Raw genomic sequence first — 23316 nt, 5'->3', positions numbered from 1 at the left:
GGGACAAATGAGAAATTATGTTAAATGTATTCATTGATTTAAAATGGAAAACATATTTATGAGGACAAAACTGTTTTTGAGGACCTAAATGTTTATGGGGACAGGAATATCTTTGGGGTCAAAAGTGTTTATTGGAGACAAAAGTGTTGATAGGCTCAAAGAGTTTATAGAGACAAAAGTGCTTTTTGAGACAAAAGTGTTTTTGTTGACAAACCAGAAAAACAAACACATACACAAAACAAACACATATGGACAAAAACGTTTATGAGGACAAAGTGGTTATGACGACACTATTGTTTATAGTGACAACAGAGAATGGACAATACTGGACAAACACACACAAAATATAGACAAACGCATATGGTAATTATTGAACAGTATCTCTCTTTTCTAGAGATCGTTTTGGCCTTGAAAGAAAAACAGAGATAAACACATATATACACCAAACATACAAAACACACTATCACACAAAGGCGGTAAGTGTTTAGAGACACCCCACTAAACCCTCACAAACAAAATACACTTATTACAATGAAAATGGGTTATCGTTTTTAGAAATGGATAAACAGCAAACATACACATACACAAAACAAACACATTTGTAGAGATATAGTGGTTCTGACAATGACCGTTTGTTTCTCCAGTGAATCTAGTGCCCCCACATAACAGGTCTAACTCCAACAACACATCTTCTACGCTATCTGTCTCCATCCCATGTGTTGATGGAGACTGGGAATGCTGAGGGTCTTGTTTTGCTTGACAGTCTCAATCCTCTGTTTGAGGGACGCTGAATGTTGTTTTCCTTATCGGTCGCAAATGTGCTTGTGGATGCTGTTGCTGTGGTTGTGGTCGCTGTGTTAATGGTTGCTGCTGCCGCAACTTTATGTCCTAGTTTTCTGTCTGGGGTACCCTCATACTTTTGATGAGTCTGTGTCCTCAGCAGAGGCTTCACTGAGCATGTGATTATCGGCAATTCCCTTGCTTCAATCTCTGTTCGGCCTCTTCCACTTCCTCCGCAAATGTGAAGAGGATCAGACCTTTTGCCATTTTCAGATGCACGCCCTCCACATGTACCTTTGGGGGGGGGAGGCTGGATGTGAAGGTTGATGTAGGAGGTGGGTGGCATACAATACATGCACTCGGTCGTCTCTTTCCAGCCTTGTTATTGTTTATTCTTCTAGCTGTTGAATCAACGACGGGTAGCAAGGCAATCTGACTTACTGACGTACATTTATTTCGTTTTCGTGGATATGGACATGTACGAAGAATTAATGCCTTCAAGGAAGACGTTTTAGTTTCTCGTCGGGTTTTAAGCAGGCACATACTGCCACTCAGCATACTTTGGCACGCAAAGCATGCTACATAGTTAATCGCTAGGTGGGAATTGAGCCACCCAACTAAGGACAGACCGACACGCAATTCAGGGATTTTGATTAATGATAAGAGTGGCAATAGAACAACACACTCTTCTCATTTTGATGTCTGGAGGTGGGCGAGGAGTGATTGGATCGTCATGGGCATCGATGTCACAGGTTTGGTTCCACTCAGTCCAAGGATCTGTAGATCTAAAGGTGTCGCCTTGGAGTTGCTTTGGAAGAAAGAATAACTGATTTTGGCAGCGAGATGCAGAGAGTTGACATAGTATTTATTCGTGTTCCTACTGTTAAGTTGTATACATATCTTTACTTTGATATTTTGTTTCTGGATAGGTTTGATCATTGTCACCTTGTGTGACTGGACCTGATGGTTAGAGATTCTAACCGCCGTAAATCATTTAATTTATTCGAGGGGAGTTTTGATCTTGTAGAGATAAAAGTTCTTCAGTAGATAAGATATATATTTATGGACTATACAGACCTGTGCAGTTGGGCCTTGTGGATAGGACTTGTACCACCTAAAAATTACTAATTGTGTGGTCAGTTTTAACTGACCCTATAGTAATTCCCGTATATAGTTACTCCAAAAGTGTCGCTGGTGCAGCTGCGACTAATCGTTTGGGCTTAGGACCACCTTATAGCTCATATTGTTGGGGTCAAATTACATACGTCTGCTATGGGTGTTATCATTGGTTCAATATTTTGCCAAATTATGCAGTCTAACTAGTGAGTCAGGAGGTAAATTATTTGGGCCATTTTATTCTGGCATTTCACCAATGGTAGTGCAATAAGGTGTCAGATAAGCTCGAACGGTTCAGAATTGAAGAGTAGATTGGTATTTGGATTTTGAAGCCTAATTTTGTAGAGTACATTGAAATTATATAACCATAATCTTCTTATTTGTAAGGTTTTGCATTATTTAATATTTTGGGTACGGAAACGTTCCCTGTTAGTCCACCTTTAAGAGGTTAGAGGGTGACCACCTCCCCATGAGTTGGTCTCTCCCATATTAACGCCGCTACCGCCTAATGGAACGATCAGCCTTTATTTCCTCTCTCGATTGTGCCCCTCACACCCCGTCAAGACTTGCGGGGACGATCTCTATTAGTAAATTTTATTTATGTGTTGCTAGTTTATTAGTTATATTTGGGTTTTAACCAATTGCTTCATGATTATTACTTTGTATTTTGCTAATTAAATTATTCTTTTGCTTAACGCAAGGAACTAAACTTTTCCTTTCTTCCCTATCTCTGAAATGTACACCAGGATATTATGGACCTTTTTATTGATGCTTTGGTTCCCTGGTTTTAAGAATGCAGGATACGTAAATGGGGCATTGAGGTATTATTTGTTTTTATTGGCATATTTTTCTTTGTATTAGAAAGCTTGGGAATTCAGTAATCACATGTTCGATTGTTCTGGAGTGGGACAGAAATTGCAGTTTATTCCCGCTCTATTGCTATTTGTCAAGAACCTTCCAAAACTACTTGTTAAAAGAGTTTTCTAGTTCTTTGTCTTGGTATCCTATCTGGTGTCTTTAGGATACTTTAGTAATGTGGCCTGGTTTTCCTACATACTTCATTTTGGATGATGTACAGTTTTCGGTCTCTATGAGTATTGTCCCATTCTCTTTGCCATATGTTACTAATTTCATTTTACATGATGCTATATATTTCCTGGACTCTATATTTTAAAGGAAGGGCTTATGTTTCATTTAGCTTCATTATCTGTCCTCGCATTCCATAAAATATCTATATGGGATGGAACCTACAAGAATTCTACTATACAGTTGTTTTGTCCCAATATTTTAACTTCTTTTAACAGATTTTACCAACTAGTAGAGTTATCAGTTTCGATTGAGCGCAACGTACTAAGGGAGGTGCTGATTATTACTGCTTTGGAAGATTTGACATTTTGAATCCATTCAATGGCTTGATTTATAATCGAAACCTTCGCTGTATAAACGGAGCAGATATCAGGCAGAATAGCTCCCAACATGATGCTCTCCTACGGAGTTTACACAGCTGATGAGGTTCGTTCAGGGTTTTGAGAGTTAGAGCCGTCGGTATAGATTGATGCGAATCACTGGTAGTTGTTGTCTATATCCTAGTGATTATTGTCCTGATATTAAGCGGATGATCTTCTTGTGATCTGCATTCTAGATCCTTTAGGTTTATGTTTAGCTTTTACAAGCCCACGGGGCGGGTTTGGGGAATTCGTCAGTTTTCTGACTGCATGTCCCATATGTTCTTTGTGGAAATACTGATTTTGTTTTCTCTCCTGTGACCATTTAATGTTTGAAGGCGTATTGTATTTCTTGACGATAGCCCTGATTGGATGCACGGGTCCTATATAGAAATCACCAGCCGCATACTTCAGGAGCGTTTCTTCTGGTCGAAGTCTAATTGGTGGTTCGTCTGCTATTATCTACAGTTATTCTGCGGAGGTACGTTTTAGAGCACCGTAGCATGTAGCTAGAGCTTGGTATTGCATTCGGTCAGGATTTTGAAAAATAATGTAAGATTTGTCAATGAATATGTCTGACATCTATATTTAATTTTTGATTGAATTAAAGTTGTCAGATTCCTCAAGAGGTTAAAGTCTTGTCCACACCTCACGAGCTCAGTTATATTCCTACCCCCTGAAAGGTGCTCATCAAATATCTTCCCCAGAAATTTAGGTGCTTTTTGCAAATTAGATTATGGTGTTTCTGTATATTTTAGGCGGCCTTATACAAATGTTGTTTCTGGGGATAAACAGTACTCCGACAGTTTTTGTATGAGCTAATCTGAAATCCCATCTATCAGTTCATGTCCAAATTCCATTTAGACCAGTCTGCATATCGCACATTACACATCCACTGGATGGGTTACCTGCATTCCAGACTCCACTGTCTTAGGCAAACAACGACAAGCCCAGAGGGATAAGATTAACTGACTGTTCTAGGTCATCAATCGTAATGTTGAAGAGTGTGGGAATAAGTACATTGCCCTGTGGAGTACCATTCTCAAGCTCGTGTATGTCTGATAATTGGTCACCTACTGGATTTTTCGACTTGTTAGTATGAATGATATTTATTTGTGGATGCGACCTGTCAGCGACCTGTCAGTCCGTTGTGGTAAAGTTTAGAAATTAATTCTTCTGTCTTTATAATCTCATAAGCTTTTTTCTAAATTATGAAACACTTCTATCACGTCTGTGTCACATTTCCTTTTAGAAATGAAAGCTAATGTTATGCTTGACTCCAAGCGAATAAATTGATCTATAGTCGATATTTTGCCTCGGAAGTCGCTTTGATTTTGGGAAAATATACTGTTGCTTTGGAAATAGTGTTTCAGCCTGTTTTTAATCATTGTTTTCATTACTGTAGATATATTGTATGTGCGAGATATAGGTGTTTTATGAATTTGCGTTTGCTGGGAACTTTCTGGGTTTCTGGATTAGTATTATGTTGTGCTATTTCCAAGGATCGGAATTTCTCATGAATTCCATATTGAATTTAATAAAACCAAAATTTACTTGTTCAATTGTTGTGGACGATGAGAATTGTGTATATCTTATAGCCCAATGATGGCTATCTTTTATGTGCACAATTTGGATTTTTCATAGCAGTTTAATCAGATCAAGGGTCAAATTTGATGTCTGGAAGTTTCCAGCAATTTATGCATGAATTAGGCATCCATCAAATCATGTCAGAAATTAAAGTGAGGTACTAAAGGTCAACAATGGTTAGTACTTTGCAGTCTGGTGGTAGAGTCAATCTCTTGTTCATCTTTCAATATTGTTATCAGATTAGGTATTATGGTCCTCACAAAGTTAAGATGAAAAGAGTTAAATAAATAGCAATATTAGTACCCATGGGAAGAAAATATATCAAATTAGTGCCGGTATGTTGATAGAGATAGCTTGGTTTGTTATGCAATCAGTTTTGTTGTACCTGTCCCACACAGTGTGGACTTAAACAATGGAATGCAATCGGAATGAAGTGACTTTGGAATAACCAATCTTCGGACTTAAAATATATTGAATAATCTGGATCAGAAACTTTCACTTCTGAAGCAACAAGAAAAGAATGAACTGAAACAGCTGTTACTTAAATATGAGCACTTGTTTCCAGATATTTCTAGAAGAAGAAGTAAAATCTACAATGACGCTGAAAATTTAGATTCCACACTTGTTAAACAGCATTCATATAGGATGAACCCTCTCACAGAAAAGATCGAGAAATGAAACGCACTGTTTTTGCTGTAGAATGATTTCAATGATTTCATAGAACCAAGTAAAGATGTCTTGAGTTCAGTATACACACTAGATAATATAAACTAGATAATACTTTCTTTTTGTACACCGACTATAGAGAAGTGAACAGTATGACCAAAACAAATTCATGTCTATTTCAAAGAATTGAATGCAGCATTGATAAGATAGGAAATGCAACATATGTTACCAGAATCGAAATGTTCCATTAAGATGACAGAGTATTTCCAGTAAAATTTTTAATTGCGACCTAGGTCAAGTGGAAGGATATATAATATGTTTTACTGTAGGATTACTCATTCCTGTCTTAACATCCGAAGTGGAATCAGTCTTACTGTTGTGTTCAGATTTATTGTTTGGATTTATTTGTTTAAATTATTCATTGGAATTACATTGTGCTTATTAACATTCTTAGACAAAATCCTTAGTTTGGTATTATAGTGAATTCATTCAAGAATGATTTCGATACTACTGTTGTGATACATAAAAAGACATTAACATATCACTCCATTCCAGTTCATTGTCACGTTAGCACATTTGAGCCTACATGCACATCAACACATTCAAATCTGGAACTTGTTTGGAACATTCCTGAAATTTAATTAGAACCCTATACAATTTGAACATGTGATAAAACTTCCGGGACTATTTGGGATTTAACTTGGAACACCGTAAGTTTTTTTAACTTTTAACTTTTATTCTAAGGAAATAAAGTAGTTTTTGAATTTTGGAATCTTGTTTGTTTTCGTTCTTTTCTGTTACTTATTTTACGTTTCTCGTGAAATCCCGGATCTATTTTACCAGTAGTTAGAATTATGTTCACAATAGATGAAACCAGAGAAAAAACAGGACCCTATGTTTGGTCTCTCATCGAAATGAATCACTCTCTAGAATACAATTTAGATTTTGCATTATCTCTAAGAATGCATGATTCATAATAAATGTATCTATGAAAACAAATAATGTCTTATTGCGATGGATTTTTGTTCAACCCTGAAAAAACCAACATTTAAAGCCATTAACTTCATGATATTGTTAAGGAGGGAAGTCCCAGATTAATCTGTATCCCTTCTTTGGAAAACGGTTGTGTTTAACATGGAATGTGTTACAGAGATGTTAAACTAAAGGACAAGGACACTAAACCTTCAATACAAGTATATTTTTATTAGTAAATGTTTAGAGTGTGCACAATGAATCTCCATTTTATGCTAGCTTCCCGTTTCGACAAACAAAAATGAATATTCCATTTCTACAAAATTAATGTCATTCTATATCGACGCCCAAGGCAATTAATTTAACGGTTAATTTGTTCGCACATGTATGCTCATATCGTTTATGCACATTTTCAGGAAACATATCGATTATTGTTCAAACAAATTCCAAAGGACAACGAGCGTGAGAAAAATGTATAACAAATTTTCCTTCTCATTGCCTGTACCAAATGAAAGTATTAGTATGAACGACCAAACATATTCTTATTTATTGGAAAAGCACGATATGAAATTTAAGGAAAGAAATGAACATTATGCAAAATCTTCCTATTCGTCTATTCAAAGTGCATGCACAATTTGGAACTTATGGAATATTATTTTTTTCAATGTCATTATTATTCCATCTCTTCATTAAATTTATTTATTTGCTTTTATTTTATCATCATCTTTGACAGGTATTGAATCTAGTGAACTTTTGATATGTTTTTTCCTCGCTATCCGTCCATCCATCCCTTTTTCTTCATTTACACGTAGAATAGTATTTGTTTTTACAAATCTCAATTCATGCAAATATCCATAATGTTTCTATATTTTGTGTTAAATGTCAACTGACAATGGGCTTTCATAGCTCAAAACAGTTGAAAATGTCAAACTTTAGTGGAAATCCAAATAAAGTCTTGCGCTAAAAGTGTTGATGTGCCTGTTGCATCCTGTATCGTGTTGTTGTACCAACATTCTTTTGTTGAAACACAGAAATATAATCCCACAGTTTAATTCACTATAAATCATTGTGAATGTCTCAGTACTAGAATATTATTTTTTATTTATGAGAACTCTGTATTTAGGAGAAAAATCACGAATTGAATAATTTGAAGAAATAAATTCCAGCCCAAATGAACCACTGGACAATACAAATAATACAAATTGATTCTGCAAGATCTTAAATCCAGTAACAAGATTATGTAGTCCTGTAGTTAGCATTTTTTAAAAGAAGCTATTGCGTAATTGCACATAACCTTCTAGAAACGTCTTAATGTTGACAGATATAAATATATATATATATATATATATATATATATATATATATATATATATATATATATATATATATATATATATATGTATATATATATCTATATGAATATATGTATATATATCTATAAGAATATATGTATATATATGTATATATATATATATATTGTATATATATATATATGTATATATATATGTATATATATATATATATATATATATATATATATATATATATATATATATATATATATATATATATATATATATATATATATATATATAGTGTTTGATTAGGTACTGTGCTATTAGCGTAGGATTTATCCCCCTATGTTAAATGTAAGTCCTAATTCTTTGTGATGATCAATTACTATCTATCTGAAACTCAAGGTGGATTCATGAATGCTTTTCCACTTGAGAGTAACAATCCAACTAAAACAAGAGAAGGAACATAAATATTCAAAACGGAACGAAGCAAGTTTTTCTAGTACTATTTATTAACCATTCTATCACAAAACTATTAAGTCTAGGATGCTGCTTATTTAAATCAAATCGAACAGGGTAAATATATAAAACAGTTCTGCTCAGGATTTGATCAATGATGAAGTTGACCATTTGAATGATATTGTGGTGGCCGTTAACATATTTAATTGAAGACATTTTGTTATTTATTTTACTTCTTCCTCTGGCAAATACTTACTTTGTTTCCAGATTTAGCCAATCCGTTAGAGGCTCCAGCTAATCACACTGCTTTTCACCTTCAAGTTTTTAACAAGATTTATTTATTCGCCTTCTGTAGAAGTAAATAGATGTGCCATATAGTATTTTCAATGGCATGATTGATTTGGTGTGTTCAGAACTTGCAAATTTATATTTTTGTTTGTAATTTTGTTGGGTACCAGTCTTTTATTTGTTCTATTTTTTCAAACCAGGAATATAAAGACCCAATAGTAAATTAGCCACGAGTGACGCAAAAATGCCCACCCCCCGTTTGCTATTGATATATTTTTGGCTATCAACACCTGTATCTGATAAATCTACTTCATTACTGAAATCAGATCATAGCATATTAACTTTAAAATACACGTTTTGTTCTTCAGCTCATTTAAACAGATTGGAATTATGAATCATGTTAGATTGTTTCACCGTATATGTATGTATGCGGTATGCAACAGCTGTCATTTCCACACACTGAATGATATGATCTGTTTTGAGATCATTAAGTATAGAGAAAAATGAGAATACTATGAAGTATTCAGACAAAGGTATTATAGGAAATGGAAGAAATAATAAGAAACGATACCGGTAAATGAAAATAAGATTTAATACTTATTCGAATCCATCTTTTATTCAAGTAAAACTGTTGTTCGAATATTGTAATCTTTCTGATAGCAAGTCTCATATTATCCATGTTTGAATAATCAAAATAAAAAGCAAGACAAGACAAGATAAGACAATATAATACATAGGAAAATAATTGTTTTCTTCATTACCACTGACTAATCCAGCCCGATAACGGCTTTCACTGATAATATTTGAGGGCAGCCGACCGGGCTCACCGTACACATACAAAGATTTAAGTATAATTATAATGAACGGAAAGTGAGTTTTTCAACTATAGATGTTTGGCGGTTGCAAAGCAATCTTCGCACGAATTTACTAATATAACAATAGTAGTCCATTTAGAAATATGGAGAACAATAAGGGAGATAAATGTCCTCCTTGTTTTACACCATTTTTACGTGAAAAAATGAAAATTCATTGGTTACACAAAAAAATAATTTGATATAATTATAAATACTTAACAAAATAAATAACTCCCCTAATGCATATTGAGAACAGCTTATGTCATAATCCAACTGTACATTCAGTATCAAAAGCATATTTAAAAAAGTACAATAAAATTCAATGTTGGAGTGTCTAATAAATTCAGTATGCAAATCTAAAAAAGAAAAATATTTTCTAATGTGGAAAAGCCATTTCTGCATCCACCTTGAGACTTCGGACTTAAAGTTAACATAGGGACAAACCATACGCTTATTGCACATTTGCTAATCAAACATTTGATATATAAGTGATCAATACTTGATATTTACTGGTTAGCCTTTGCTCGTCATAGACTGAGGTAACTCATTGGTTTAGTTCTCTGTTTTGACATGTGATAGATCTGAAAATTTGGGAATGTTGAATGCTTTCATTCCATCAGAAAGTATAATACTCCAGTAATAATCAAACTCATTGATTTCTTACACCCATCTTACATAAGATGGAACATATATATTATCTACAATGCATCTTGTATTACAACGTTTGACGAATTGTTGTGAAACGTTGTACATGTTGTACATGTTACGATCACCATCTGAAGATGCATATGTTTACCAAAGATTGTACTATCTCTAATGAGTCGACTCAACACATACAGCTAAAGAAAGGAACATAATGCACATCTGCACAGAGGTCCTGACCAGCTTATGTTCATCCTGCGTAATTATATGTGGATTCATAAAGTAGCGATTGAGACGCTGTAAGACAAACTATTGTCTTTCTTCTTTATGAACAACCATATATATATATGGTTGGTAAAAATTTAGTTGACAGTCGATATCTTCTCCAGGAAGCTCCAAATAGGCTTAACATACTACTTCATCTTCGCATAAGATGAAATGTAACAAATTGTTGGGGGTGTTGCCAAGAACAAGGCTTAAATTGTTATGAGAATGGACTTACTTACCCTTGGGTTTAAACCAGCCAATGGACGCCTTGCTGTCATATTATAATACATATTCTATACTGATACAAAATACAGTTGTAATCACACCAAAACATGACTTTCTCTGGATGATGTACAGACTTAACGTAAAGGATTAAAATCATTTAATTTATCGTTTAATGGGAGTCTTGAACTTAGTGTTGAAAACGACGTCTCTACAGTCAGGCAGTCCAAATTTGCCCTGAAAATAGACGTTTGGTAAATATTAACTGCCATTTGGGCAATTGTGTAATGAGATTTAATTACGGCTTCTACACAGGTAAGATTTGTAAGATATATTCTATGTAATGTTTCATTGATTTGAGATAACGCATAATTGCACTAAAACTATTATGAAAAGAAACCTTAAATGTGTTGCCATATTAATATAAGCACATAACATATAAAGATTGAAAGTGAAAATCTCCTTTTATCAAAGATGATTTCCCTATTCCCTTTCACGTATTATGCGTAAAATAAAATTATAAAAAAGGGAAAAATTGATGTACAAAAACACCCAGTTCCAATTGAACAAAACGAAAGAATGCTATAGATAAAATAATTACACGTATTTGGACATTTTGTTCTGTTTTCTTTTTGAATAATTGACCTGTGCGTCGTTTTCGTCTGTCTCAGTGTTGTAATGAATTTGATGAACTAACTATATGCTAAGTACATATAAAATGTGATACTTTAACTTTACCATGGCTATTCTGTTCCGCTTTCTTCTACTGAATGTCAGTTTTGCTATGACAGCAACAGCAGCAATTAACAAGACGAATGATGTTGCGATTGATATAGCAATGACAGTTGTAGAACTGAGACCCTCTGGTGCTATACGAATACATGATTAGAATATAACATTAAATAATGTAGTAAAACAATCATGATTAAAATATGGCACTAACAGATGGGTTCATATTAGAAATGTATTATGCTTAGACGGAAATGCTAACGTTTGAGAAGTTAAAGCACTAGATAGCTCATTGCACAATGCATGTATCTCTTAATTGATGTTAGTATAAACGTTCTGTAAAATTCGAATGGATTGCATTGTATCATAATATGCTAGAAGCAGACAGCTGATAAAATCTACCTCGATCAAAATTTTCCAAAAAAAAACAGATGCAACAAGTTTCTTTTGTATTTAAGAAAACCGAATTTCTATAAATATATATAAAAATGGACAGTACTGATCAAAATAATAAACATTCCATGTCAGTACAGGAACGGGGGTGGAGGTCCAGAGTTTCAGGACCCTCCCCAAGGTAAAATAGGTAGACAAACAAAAGTGCATGTTACTGGTCAATTGAAATTGGACCATCGTTTGATTCTTGTTCAAGTTGTTATTGTATTATGCGCATTTTGAATAAATAGAGACATAGACCTCTGGTGACCTTTCGAGGAAAGTCAGGCCACTTTTGATACTTTGGAAGCCCCCAACCCAACACTTGACCTGATTTGGTCCTGCATGTTGATATCATGCCAAATTCTCTTTTTCAAGGGCTTAGACACGATATCCAATATGAACCCACCAAAAATTGACAATTGTCGCGTATGTTGGAAAAGGTTTCGTCTCGGCCTCTTGCCATAATATCTAAGAACAATGACACAACAACAATTCCAAAGCACAGCTGAACAATGCGATCCCATAGGCGTTCATAATTACGTCATTCATCTGAACTGGAATTGTTTCCATGGTAGCAAAAGATAAACAGTTACATCTTCGGAGTTTTCATTATGTACAAACATACCAATTTTCATCTTTATAAATCGCTTAAATGTCACCCCTATATTTTCCTTCTCATTCACTCTCACGAACATAATCATGAAATGAAGAACAACGTCAATATTAAGGGAAATTGTTCTGTCGAGTAAATAGAACAACACCCTTATTACAAAGAGACAAATAGATAAAGTCAGAAAGACACACCTTTTTGCCATCAGCAGAAATAACCACATCATCATATCTATCAAATATTTCGCTCTATTTATTCAAAGCAGGTTATGCATGTATTACAAATTCATATTCTCAGTATGTCAGAATAAGAATCTCTATCTCAAGCAAGCAAATTAAACTGTAACGAGAAAGCGCATTCGCATTTGCATAGTAAACCTTACTTTAGACGTTAGAGATCAAATAGCTCCATTTTAGCATATTGTATATATTCTGGGTGTGGGCGTATTTATGTTTGTGCGAAAGATGGAGAGAATATCTGACCCTTGTTTAGTCATTTGTTCCTTATAATTTCTCTGTTCGCTTTTTTATTTTCCTTCTTTGTCATATTGTGTACTGGATGCATTACTCAGTGCTGTGAGCTCTTTGTGTTTGTCTTTGTTGATAGCTGTTATTATTAAGAGAAAAGACAATTGTATATCTGGACGAGTTCTCTATTTTCCTGGAATCATTTTGAGCTAATTTTCGTTTGCTAGTCATTTTCATTTTGTTTCTTTTTTCGACAGTTAACTTAACTATTTCGAAAGGTTTTGTCAACCGTACAAATACACTAATGTCGAGTCTCCCACACACCCATTTGATCCTTTAAAAATGTTATAAAGTTTGTACTAAAACAATGAGTTAATTTCATTTCCAAATGAAATCAATAAGTTTATTTATATATAAGTAACCTAGAATTGTTCTGTTTCTATCTAAAATGGAGAGCCAGTATTTCATGTGCGTATTATTGTCTTTCTTTCTTCAGAAGACAATGTATCTAAGAGACTCATTTAACCGATATAGTCTTACCAGACTCATCCAGCAGAATGTCTGTGCTACTTTGCAGAATCGTTGATAAGGAAGTACCAGACTCATCCAGCAGCATATCTGTGCTACTTTGTAGAATAGTTGAAAAGGAAGTACTCGAAACTCGGCAATATTTTTGGGTCATTGATGGACAGCTTAATGTTGTAGTAAAAGTATCATTTGCGGTCCCTGGAATAACACTAAAATATATTTATACTAATTATACATAGTGATGGCTAGGTGGTAGACGCATATGCACGAAACTGTGAAGGTTATTGTGTGAAAATAATATAAATACATTGATGGAAGTTATGCATTCCTTGAAAATATTGAAACAATTTCTTCCACTGCATCTAATCTCAATGGAAACATATCATTTATTTTAAAGTACTCAAAATGGTTGTTGTCGGGGTTCCCATTCTATTACCCGAGAAGATTACTTTTATTGAGCTGTATTCTTCTTGGATAGCAATTGTTCTGAGTTAAGTTATTATCTTTCCAGTACTATCGCATATATTCTGATCTTTTGTTGGACGTGTAAATTATATAATAAAGTAAGGCTTAAAGTAAAAGAATAGTAAAGGATTACATTCTTAGATCAGTAAAGATTTGCTAGCTTTGCTTCTCTTTATTTTATTTTTGTGGTTGTCTTAGTGTACATTGATTATTGCCTTAAAACTATTTAGAATTCTACCACATCAATACCACTCACAAGAAGTAATAGGAAGTACGGAAGATTCAAGACATATTTTGAATATTGCAAAGTTCTAATGCAACGTATCAAAATATTGCGTTAAACAAACAAATATGATTACCTTTAATTCCTATCCAAAACGCACCACCATCTCGTGACAAAGAATTATGAAACTGAATGTTGATATAGTTTGAACGTGTTGTGTATAATCTTTCTAGGGCTCTGTGCCCACATCCTAATGAATATTGTCTGTTCTTTTGGGAATCAAAGAATTCCATGCTCTGTTTGCAGACACCTAATTCACTGACGAAATCAACATGCACACTGAATACAGTCAGGTTAACGTTGCATGCATCTACTTCAATCGAACAAGAACATCCATTGTTTGAAACAGGCACTCGTCTAAATGATTCATTGGTGGATGTAGTCATTGGAAGATAATGGTCATTAACGATGTATATACTATCAAAGGGTGCAGCTAAGCTCCATGGCTTGCACATTTCCTTTACGCTGCTCCCTATATTAACAAATATCGTTTTTGAGACAATGTTACAGTAGACGCTGACTTGTACCTTAATTATAATTTTTTTTCAAAATATCAAAAGAGAACGAATTTAATCCAAAATTAACACATCTCAGAATTGCCAAAACATGTTTCATTAACATCATCAAAGCCATTATCTTTACTATCACATATTTCCTGATCCAAATCAACAAATTTTTACATTAATTGCATTAATGAATGAATGAATTAATTTATTAATTACTTAATAAATACTACTACTACTACTACTACTAGTAATAATACTAAATAGCGTAGAATTTACTGAATCTGATAAAATATAGTCGTTTACATTGAAATTTAGTTGTAAACTATATTGATTTTACTGCAATTGATTGTACATATTAAAGACTTGTTTATTTCACATGAACTTACTTCGAATACAAGAATAATCCAAGCTGAAACGTTTACTTCCAGAAATCGTCGAATTACATCCAAAAAGATCACTTCTATTCTGGAAGAACATACAATCTGATCTCCCTGAACAGTATTGCTGAAAAACGTCTGGCGAAAGAGTTCCGACAGTACATGCATTGATGTTATTTAGAAGACAGCATTTCTCTTCACCAGATGTTGAGCTGATGAGATCGTTTTTGTGACATGACGTTGAATTTACTATTACTTGGGTTTCAACTCCTTCAATAGCAATAACCTTACTGGCTCCACAGTTTGGAGTCCCTCCTAAACTATTTCCATTCTCATCTGTGCACGTCCATGTGCTAGATGAAGACGAAACTGAATAAAAAATACGAGCATGAAACTGAGAAGAAGTTATTTGGGGAAGCAATCTATACTTATTCCTTATTTTTCTTTTCTACAAGTACTTAATTCATATTACGCATTTGTATTGTTTTAATTAATATTTTAATATTATTATTTTCAAACTGAATTGTCCGTCGTATTCTTTCTGTGAAAAATCGTGGAAGTATGAATTCAAGCAACTTTATAATTTTAGACATTTCCGTCCCTCTTAGACCCAATGCCCTTTATATATAATATTAATAAACATTCTTTCTATTAAATATGTTTCCACAAGGCAGTTTAATTCCAGTGTTTATAATTCTGCTTATATTTGGCACGTTATCACTCCATTCAAGTGACTTCTTTGTCACAGTACTTTGCATAATGATTTAGAACAAATTCTTCTTGTAAAATGCTATGATGTTCTACCAATGAGAACTGCGTATTGTACTAGGTAATATTTAAGATTTAGATTAATACTGTCAAAGGTCTTTCTTATACATTTACTTGAGTCATTTTGGGGATAATTATTACTGTAATGACGCATACTTTGTTTTTCTTTCTAACCTTTTGGCATTGTCCATTTCATTTCAGACTAGGCTTAGCATTTTTTCATATATTTTATTTAAAATACTTTTATATGAGAACCCTCATTTTCTCTCAGTCCTCTGTTTGTATCTAAATATTTACTATGTTGTATTGTTTTCTCAATAACACGTCAAACTGAAAGTGAGACATAACTGACATGTTAAAAAATCTACCAGCTTATAAAACAACGCATGCGCTGTTTCTCAGTTTGAAAGTTACGCCTAGTAAACCTTATGCCATTGTAAATTACAAGAAGCAATTGAAAACTACCACCGACTGAAGATTTCAGCAAACTTTTTTTTTCCGTTATCAGCGCGTACATGCAAAACATTACAAATTAATCGTTTTTCAAATTTAAGGCTTAAACATTGTTGAAGTGTTATGGTCATAATGAACATTGCTTTATAGAAAGAAAAAAAAACCCCGGAAGATATACACTATACCATACAAATTATTACGAGGTTCAAGTAATATGGTATATTTTTGCTGGGCTTTTCAAGTATTTTATTATTCTGTTTAGACTGTTTGACACATATTTTATTTTCCGAATTTCGTATCAAGGTGATGTTGACGTTGACAAACATTTAAAGGTGTGACTATTTCCTGATCATGCATGTTTTTGCATATTCCAGAATTAAAGAACATTCATAACTATGTACTCAGTTGAATGATCTTTAGTCAAATCATTAATGCTTTATTAGATAAAATTCTTTCATAGGTAGGCAAATGCGCCATGTATGGAAATGTTCACGTCGTCCAACGTTAGCATACAGATAGGGCACTTTCGCTACAAGCAACGCATAAATCCAAGCTTATAATCTGAGGTACTTTATTGGTAATCCCCAAATTAACGAACCTTTCAAAATGTCTGCTTAATACTATTGTACGCGCCTAAATTAAATGAGAAAAATAGTGTGTTTGTCTTATAAAAAAACAGTAATGGATGTAACAACTTAGGCACTAGTAATAGAGACTCTTCATACGATGCGTAATAGGTACAATGTCTTTGTTAAAGAGTTTAAAACTGTTCAAAAACAACCAATGTCTCTAAAACGTTATCTTACCTAATATCATTAAGTGCAAAACTATGCAAATGAACAGCATCATGATTGAGCCTGCCGTCTCCGTTTTGTGGTTTCATGTACAGACCATAACGGGATAATACAACTTCATACCGATATTTATACTATTGTCAGCGCTTGTGCATACGTGAAGAAACCTTAGACGTCTTCCTTGTTTAATTCAATTAGCGCACAGCCTAGCCAATCCTGTAAATGTGGCTGGATAATTTTCCACTTAATTCTCGATTGCATGCTTATCCGTAGCAAATACAAAGCAAGAAACGCATACTTACAACGTATGACTAACGTGGTTTCTATTTGATGAACACTAATATTTATATTTGTTCTTCCGGTCAGTTTGGAATATTGTACGTACGCTAGATAACCTAATACTACTACTACTACTACTACTACTAATAATAATAATAATGAAGCACATCATAAAATAATCCAGCTGCGATTTTATTGTTGCATGGAAGACATTGAGCATTTTTGTGATTATTAAGGTTTATTTAAGTTTATGAAATATTGTTATTTATTTAGTATTGATTCCAGTTTGTAAAGATATAAAATACAAACAAACATACAATGTGCACCATGGATTTGACGGCAAAATTCTGGCTCATTCTTGGGTATGAAATTAATAGGTATGTGATAAGTCATGTTCGTGTTTTGATTAGATTTATATTAAATACAGGACCTTTTGTAGGTTAGGAATACAAGTAGGAACTATAAGTCTGGAAAGGTTGTCTTTTAATCAAGAGTTGAGAAGATATGAATAATGAAAATGCGAGCACGAATTAGTTGCCTTTAACACACACATGTATTTATGTGGGTGTATGTTAGTTAATTGAATTAAAGAGGCTTGCGCACAAATGTGCAGGTGCCTCTGCTTTATTCCTGCACCGCAGGATGATAATTGATCCTGAGGGAAGGAATCAGTGCCTCATCACCTAGGCTTTTATGCCCCCAAAGAGTGCTGTTAATTTAGCCGTCAGCTAGCGAATTATGATGTTTCATGCTAAGTGAATGGAAGGCTGACACAAGTGGCAATAGACCCAACACGCACTTATGTATAATATTTAATTAGTTCTGCTTTACTTGATTGGATGCATGGAAATGGTACATACACTCACTCTTATTGAAGTGTGTTTTGTTGGAACATTTATGCACGCTGATGTTAGTGTCTGGCCGAGGCAAGGGATGAAAGGCGCGGGAAAGCTGACGTCTGTCCACAGTAGGTTTCCGCTGCATCCAGGTTTGGTGTCCCATGGTATATTTGAATTTTGATTTACCAAAACAGAAACGTAGGTTATTCTGTGCTGCTTTTTAATGGTTAGTTCATAGTAGGTAAGTGGGAAAAGAGGAAAGAAAAGGTATATATTTTTTTAAAAATGGGTATTTAGTTAATAGGTGGAGGGTTAATTGAGGGAATTACGTGTATTATTGGGGTAAGACGGGTTTCTTTGCTGAATACTCAGGTCACTTTAGACATATCACAGTTGCCCATCTTAAATGGCTACCTGATAGGTTTATTTGAGGTTGGTTAAATCCTATTTTTGAGACCTATTGGTTCAAGGAATTGTAATATGTTATGATTTGTTAATTGTTTGTTAGGATTTATTGGTGGTAGCACCTCTTAGTTTGGGGGTTGTGTAGGTTGTTTTTCCCCTAATGGTTTTAATTTTATCCAAGATTTAAGTTTAAGCTTAGTTTGGAGCAAAAGGACTGCCAGGAGTTGTCTTTAGCTAATTTTAATGGTTTGTTTAAGTATTTTTTCTTTTTCTTCGTAGTGGAGGAAGTCTATTGAGTCTTTTGTGCGTTTATATTTATTTAGGGCTCTTTTTTATTATGTGCTATTCTGCATTGATCACTCCACCATGGTATTGTCATTTTATTATGGGATCTTATGGATTTTAGGATGCTTAATTGGGCTGCATTGAGGATTGTACTTATTATATTATCATGGAAAATGTTAATATCTTGGTTTTCTAAGTCTTTAGTGTTTATAGTAGCTAACATATTTTTAAACTGATCCCAGTCTGCTTGGTTATATTTCCATCTAGGGGGACTTCAATTGGGGCATGTTGAGTTTTTATTTGGAGGGTTATGCTAATTGGGAAGTGATCTCTACCTAATGAATCTCCTTGATCTACACACCAATTAGTAATTTGTGCTATTTTAGGGGTACTTATGGCTAGGTCTATGGCTGAGAGGGAGCAATCCTCAGGGTTTAGTCTGTTTTTTGACCCGTCATTGAGGATCACTAGATTACATCCAGTTAACCATTCTTCGATCGTTTTTCCTCTTATGTCTTTCCTATTCCCCTCCCATAATTCACAGTGTGCATTGAAGTCACCACAGATGATTAAGTTGTTGGAAGTGTTGCTGGTACTTACTAATATTGATTATATTTCTATATTATTGCAATTATTGTGGGCAAGTGGAACTGGTGGTGTTTAAATATTAGCGGTGTTTAAATATACCTGTGTAGTATCCTTCTATTTGAGCTAGGCGTTTTTGATTTTCAGTTACGTGGGTTTCATGGAGGCAGAGAATGTCCGGTTTGGTGGTTATGTTGTTAAGTTTGTGTTGTAGCTCTGGGAGATTTTTAATTAATCCCCTACAGTTCCATTGTCAAATAGTGAGTTTATTTTTCCTTGTATTATCCATGGTGGGTGTTGTAGTTATCTACGATACTGGAGGCCCAGTGGCCTATTTGGGGGAGCATGGTCATAAGAGTAATCAGTATGGCTGGTGAGTCATGCTATTTATTACTGTTTATTTGTTCCTTTATCATTTCTGTTTTTACGGGGTATTATCTTTGATTGAATGGTTTGTGTTTATCTTACCTTCAGGGAGGTTATGTCGTTGATTTGTTATCTCCTGTTTGGGTCTGTTTGTGTGGTTACTGTATATAATGCGGTTTCGATTTTATTTTGGGGGGTGTTTTTGTGGGTCGGTATTTCTGACTGTCCAAGGTTGTTCCGGGCGGTTGGATGTTTTGCTTGCTTCAGATTGTCTAGGTAGTTGATTGGATTTATTTGCCATAAGTTTTGCTTCTGGGTATGCTAATTGTTTGGTGTTCATGAGTTCTATGATTAGGTTTTCTTTCCTTGTATATTTACATTCTGCTGCTCTGGGTTGGTGTGGTTCCCTGTCATTTGGGCATTTAGGTTTATGGGAGTGACGTGTACCTCTGTGTTGACATCCGCAGTGTTGACATCTCGGTTTGAAGCGGCATTTGTGGGCATAGTGTGCCCAATGTTGACACTGAGTGCAGAACTGGGGTTTGTTGATAAAGGATTCTAGGTAGGTAGTGGTTCAGTAGCTTCTATTACTGCCCTTTATAGTTTTTGAGTCGGTATGCTTTTACGATCTGTGTTTAAATTGTCCCTGGTGTGCTTTAGTAAGGGTTGTCATAATACTGTTTGTGCTCAAGTTAAATAGTTGGCTGTTTCTCCTACTTATATAAAGAGTGTGATCAGCCAAGTGGAATTTGTCTTTCACATTTTGGTATTGGGGTTGTTGATGGTTTCATCCCGCATTTTGGGTTCCAGTATGGTTGGTGGTGGTGGGTTGGGTTGAGTTTTAGGTTTGATTGGGCCCTTACCTTTTCCTATGTATGTCTGATTATTTTGGGTTACTTGTTGTATATGTTTTGCGGTTTCATCCTGTCTAGCTGAGTTGGTAGTTTTGGTTATTTCTTTAGTGGAAGGGTTTGGGTTTTTGTGTTTTTTGGTGCCTTAGGGGGTTAGGTTTGGTGGTATTTTTTGGGGAATACTGGGAATTTGTTGGTTTCTTGGTTATTGTCCCTGATGGGCCAGGTTTTTGGCTATTGTGAATATCCTCCTTCTTAGGTTTTGTTGGCGATAGTTTAACATTGCCTAATTTAATTTGGGGGGGGGGGGCTAGTGGTGCCATGAGATTGCGGTTGAGGTTGGGGGTTGCATTTGGCCTTTTGCTTGGCGAGAGTGTTTTGTTTCCTACTTAGGTTTTGTCTGTTGGTAAATGCAGCCTTTAGTTGTGATATTTTGTTTGGGTAGTTGATTTTGAATAATTAAAAATATAGATTATGTTTAATTGTTGATTTTCCTACTAGGTTAATTTTGAAAGAGGCGTATTAATAGGTAGAACAGTAATAAGGGTGGCGAAATTCTCTTTATGGCAGAAAATCTATGTAGAGATTTGTGAGTGGTTACAAACTTACCAGGATTCTGCCCATGTGTTTACTAGTGTGTTTCCTAGTACCTGTTTTCTGAGTTTTTCGCCAGAGAAGGGTTAGGTTTTAACAGAAAAAGGAGAGAAGAATATTGGGATTTAGAGATGTTAGTTTTTTCACTAACCGCGAATCTTATAGTGATTTACTCTGAGCTTGAAAATGTGTTAAGGACTCGGTCCAGGTGTTTGCTAGTGTGTGTCCTAGCACCTGGTTTCGGAAACAACGGTAAAGAAAGAGGATGTTTTACTTTTTAGTTGTTAAATGGAAGAATTAGGTAAACAGTTAGTTGTTGGCGTTATCCAATAACTGAGAATTGTACAATGATTTTCCGGTGCTTGAAAATATGCAAGGACTCAGTCCAAGTGTACGCTAGTATGAGAAGTAGCACTTGTTTTATGATAGTGGCTCCAAAGAGTGGTTAATATTGTTATGTAGGAAGAAGGAAGGTTTTGAGAGGAATAATTAATAACAATAATAGCAAATAAAAGGATCAGTGAAAATAGCACAAAATTTTAAAATACCCGTAGGTTTGTTGTGTAATTCTACCTAGTTCTTTGATGGCGTGTTCCTTTGTTCCAAGTTCCTTTGTTCCTTTGTGTCGGTTGGCGGGCTTCCTTTGTTGCTTTGTTGATCCTTTGTTCTTTGTAGCTGGAGGGGTTCCTGTTCTTCTTCTTCTTTTTTCTTGATCTTTACTTGGTGATGTTTCTCTGCAGGCTCCTGCTAAACAAAGCACTTCACCCCGCAACAAGCACACGACCGCACGTCTGTCTGTATCGATAGCCGTGCTTCGAATGTAACGATGAGCATGTGTGTAAATTTAATGAAAGTAGTATAATATTTCGGATATAATTGTAATAAATGTTAATCCTGATATTGTGTGCTAAATTATTGCTTAACATTTTCCTCAGGACGTGAAGGAACAAGAATATATATCCTTATTCGTGACATTTATTTATATTTTATAGGCTTTACGATATAGAATTGGAATGGTCCCATAGAAAAACAACAAATATTTGAAAGGAATTTCAGTATGACATCTGTAAAGTGAACTAGTGTAAGCGAAATGTTCATGCGACTCGTATGACAAACAAAGACATCATGTACGACTTTTAAGCATGGCAAAAGTAAGGCAATAGAAGGAACGGAATGATTTTTTCTTCAACTTTGGTCAAGGCAGAGTGAAAATGAATTGTAGACAAGTCAGTTTAAGACTTTTGGTCTTTTTCAATGCCCAAAAGAGTTTCACCCAGACTAAAAAGTGCATTCATATTTAAAGGGAGATATAATTTAATTTCTTTGATTTAGCCCCTCCCTCCATCCATCAACTAATATTCCCATTTGCATAAATCTTTGTTGCATATACCAAACTAGTACTTACAATGTTTATACATTTCATATAAAATGTGTGGACATAAAGAAAAACAAAACTGTCACACACTAAAGAATAAGTTCTAACATTCTTTTTAAGTGAGACCCTCTTGAATTCATGTCATCATATTTGGGTGTATATGTCAGTGATTTAGTCTAGAGGAAGCTATTAGTCGTGCATGCGTTACAAGATGACGTCCGGGTTACATAACATTCATGTTATACGATAATGATGGCATTCTTATTTCACGTAAACTAAAACAAAGAAAAAGAAAGTATAATAAATTTGCATACGTTTTATCTTCATTTTAACTACGTCCTTACTTTCTCTTTTGTTTCAAATGTGTTTTTGGTAGATATACAATAAGGTAATTTATATAAAACTTTAGAAAAATAATTCAGTCTGAGAAAACAATTATACAATGAAACGAATTTAAGAGGTGGTGAAATTCATGAATTATGCAGAAATATGTAGAACATGTCCAGGTAAGATATTGTTAATGTTACTTGACAAAGAATATAGTTATTTGTTATAATCCGGAAAAAATATAATCGAAAATATAAAAATACAAATTAAAGCAAAATAGAGGAATGATTTAAATATTGGTATGGTTTTGTTTTCTTTGTTAAACGTTGTAAATAAGTAATTACTTTGTCTTCAGCTGAAGACGTGACTCAGGTAGACACAAAATAAACTAACATATATAAA

The 23316-nt window shown here is 34.4% G+C and overlaps 1 protein-coding gene across 1 annotated transcript; it reads right to left on the bottom strand.

Moving 5' to 3' along the window:
* Window positions 1-9182: 9182 nt before the first annotated feature.
* On the bottom strand, window positions 9183-22020 carry LOC149769623 (uncharacterized). The gene is made up of 6 exons (XM_089949799.1): window positions 21786-22020; window positions 15003-15362; window positions 14187-14582; window positions 13375-13560; window positions 11332-11462; window positions 9183-10830 (listed from the first exon to the last, which is right to left on the bottom strand). Exons 2-6 carry the CDS (start codon window positions 15091-15093, stop codon window positions 10759-10761), a joined length of 876 nt encoding a protein of 291 aa, XP_089805925.1. The 5' UTR covers window positions 15094-15362; window positions 21786-22020; the 3' UTR covers window positions 9183-10758.
* Between the last annotated feature and the right edge of the window lie 1296 nt (window positions 22021-23316).

The sequence above is a fragment of the Sinohyriopsis cumingii genome, unplaced genomic scaffold (assembly GCF_028554795.1).
Source record: "Sinohyriopsis cumingii isolate HCF-2022 unplaced genomic scaffold, ASM2855479v2 utg003415l, whole genome shotgun sequence".
Taxonomy (NCBI): domain Eukaryota; kingdom Metazoa; phylum Mollusca; class Bivalvia; order Unionida; family Unionidae; genus Sinohyriopsis; species Sinohyriopsis cumingii.
This window is presented reverse-complemented; position numbering and strand designations above follow the sequence as displayed.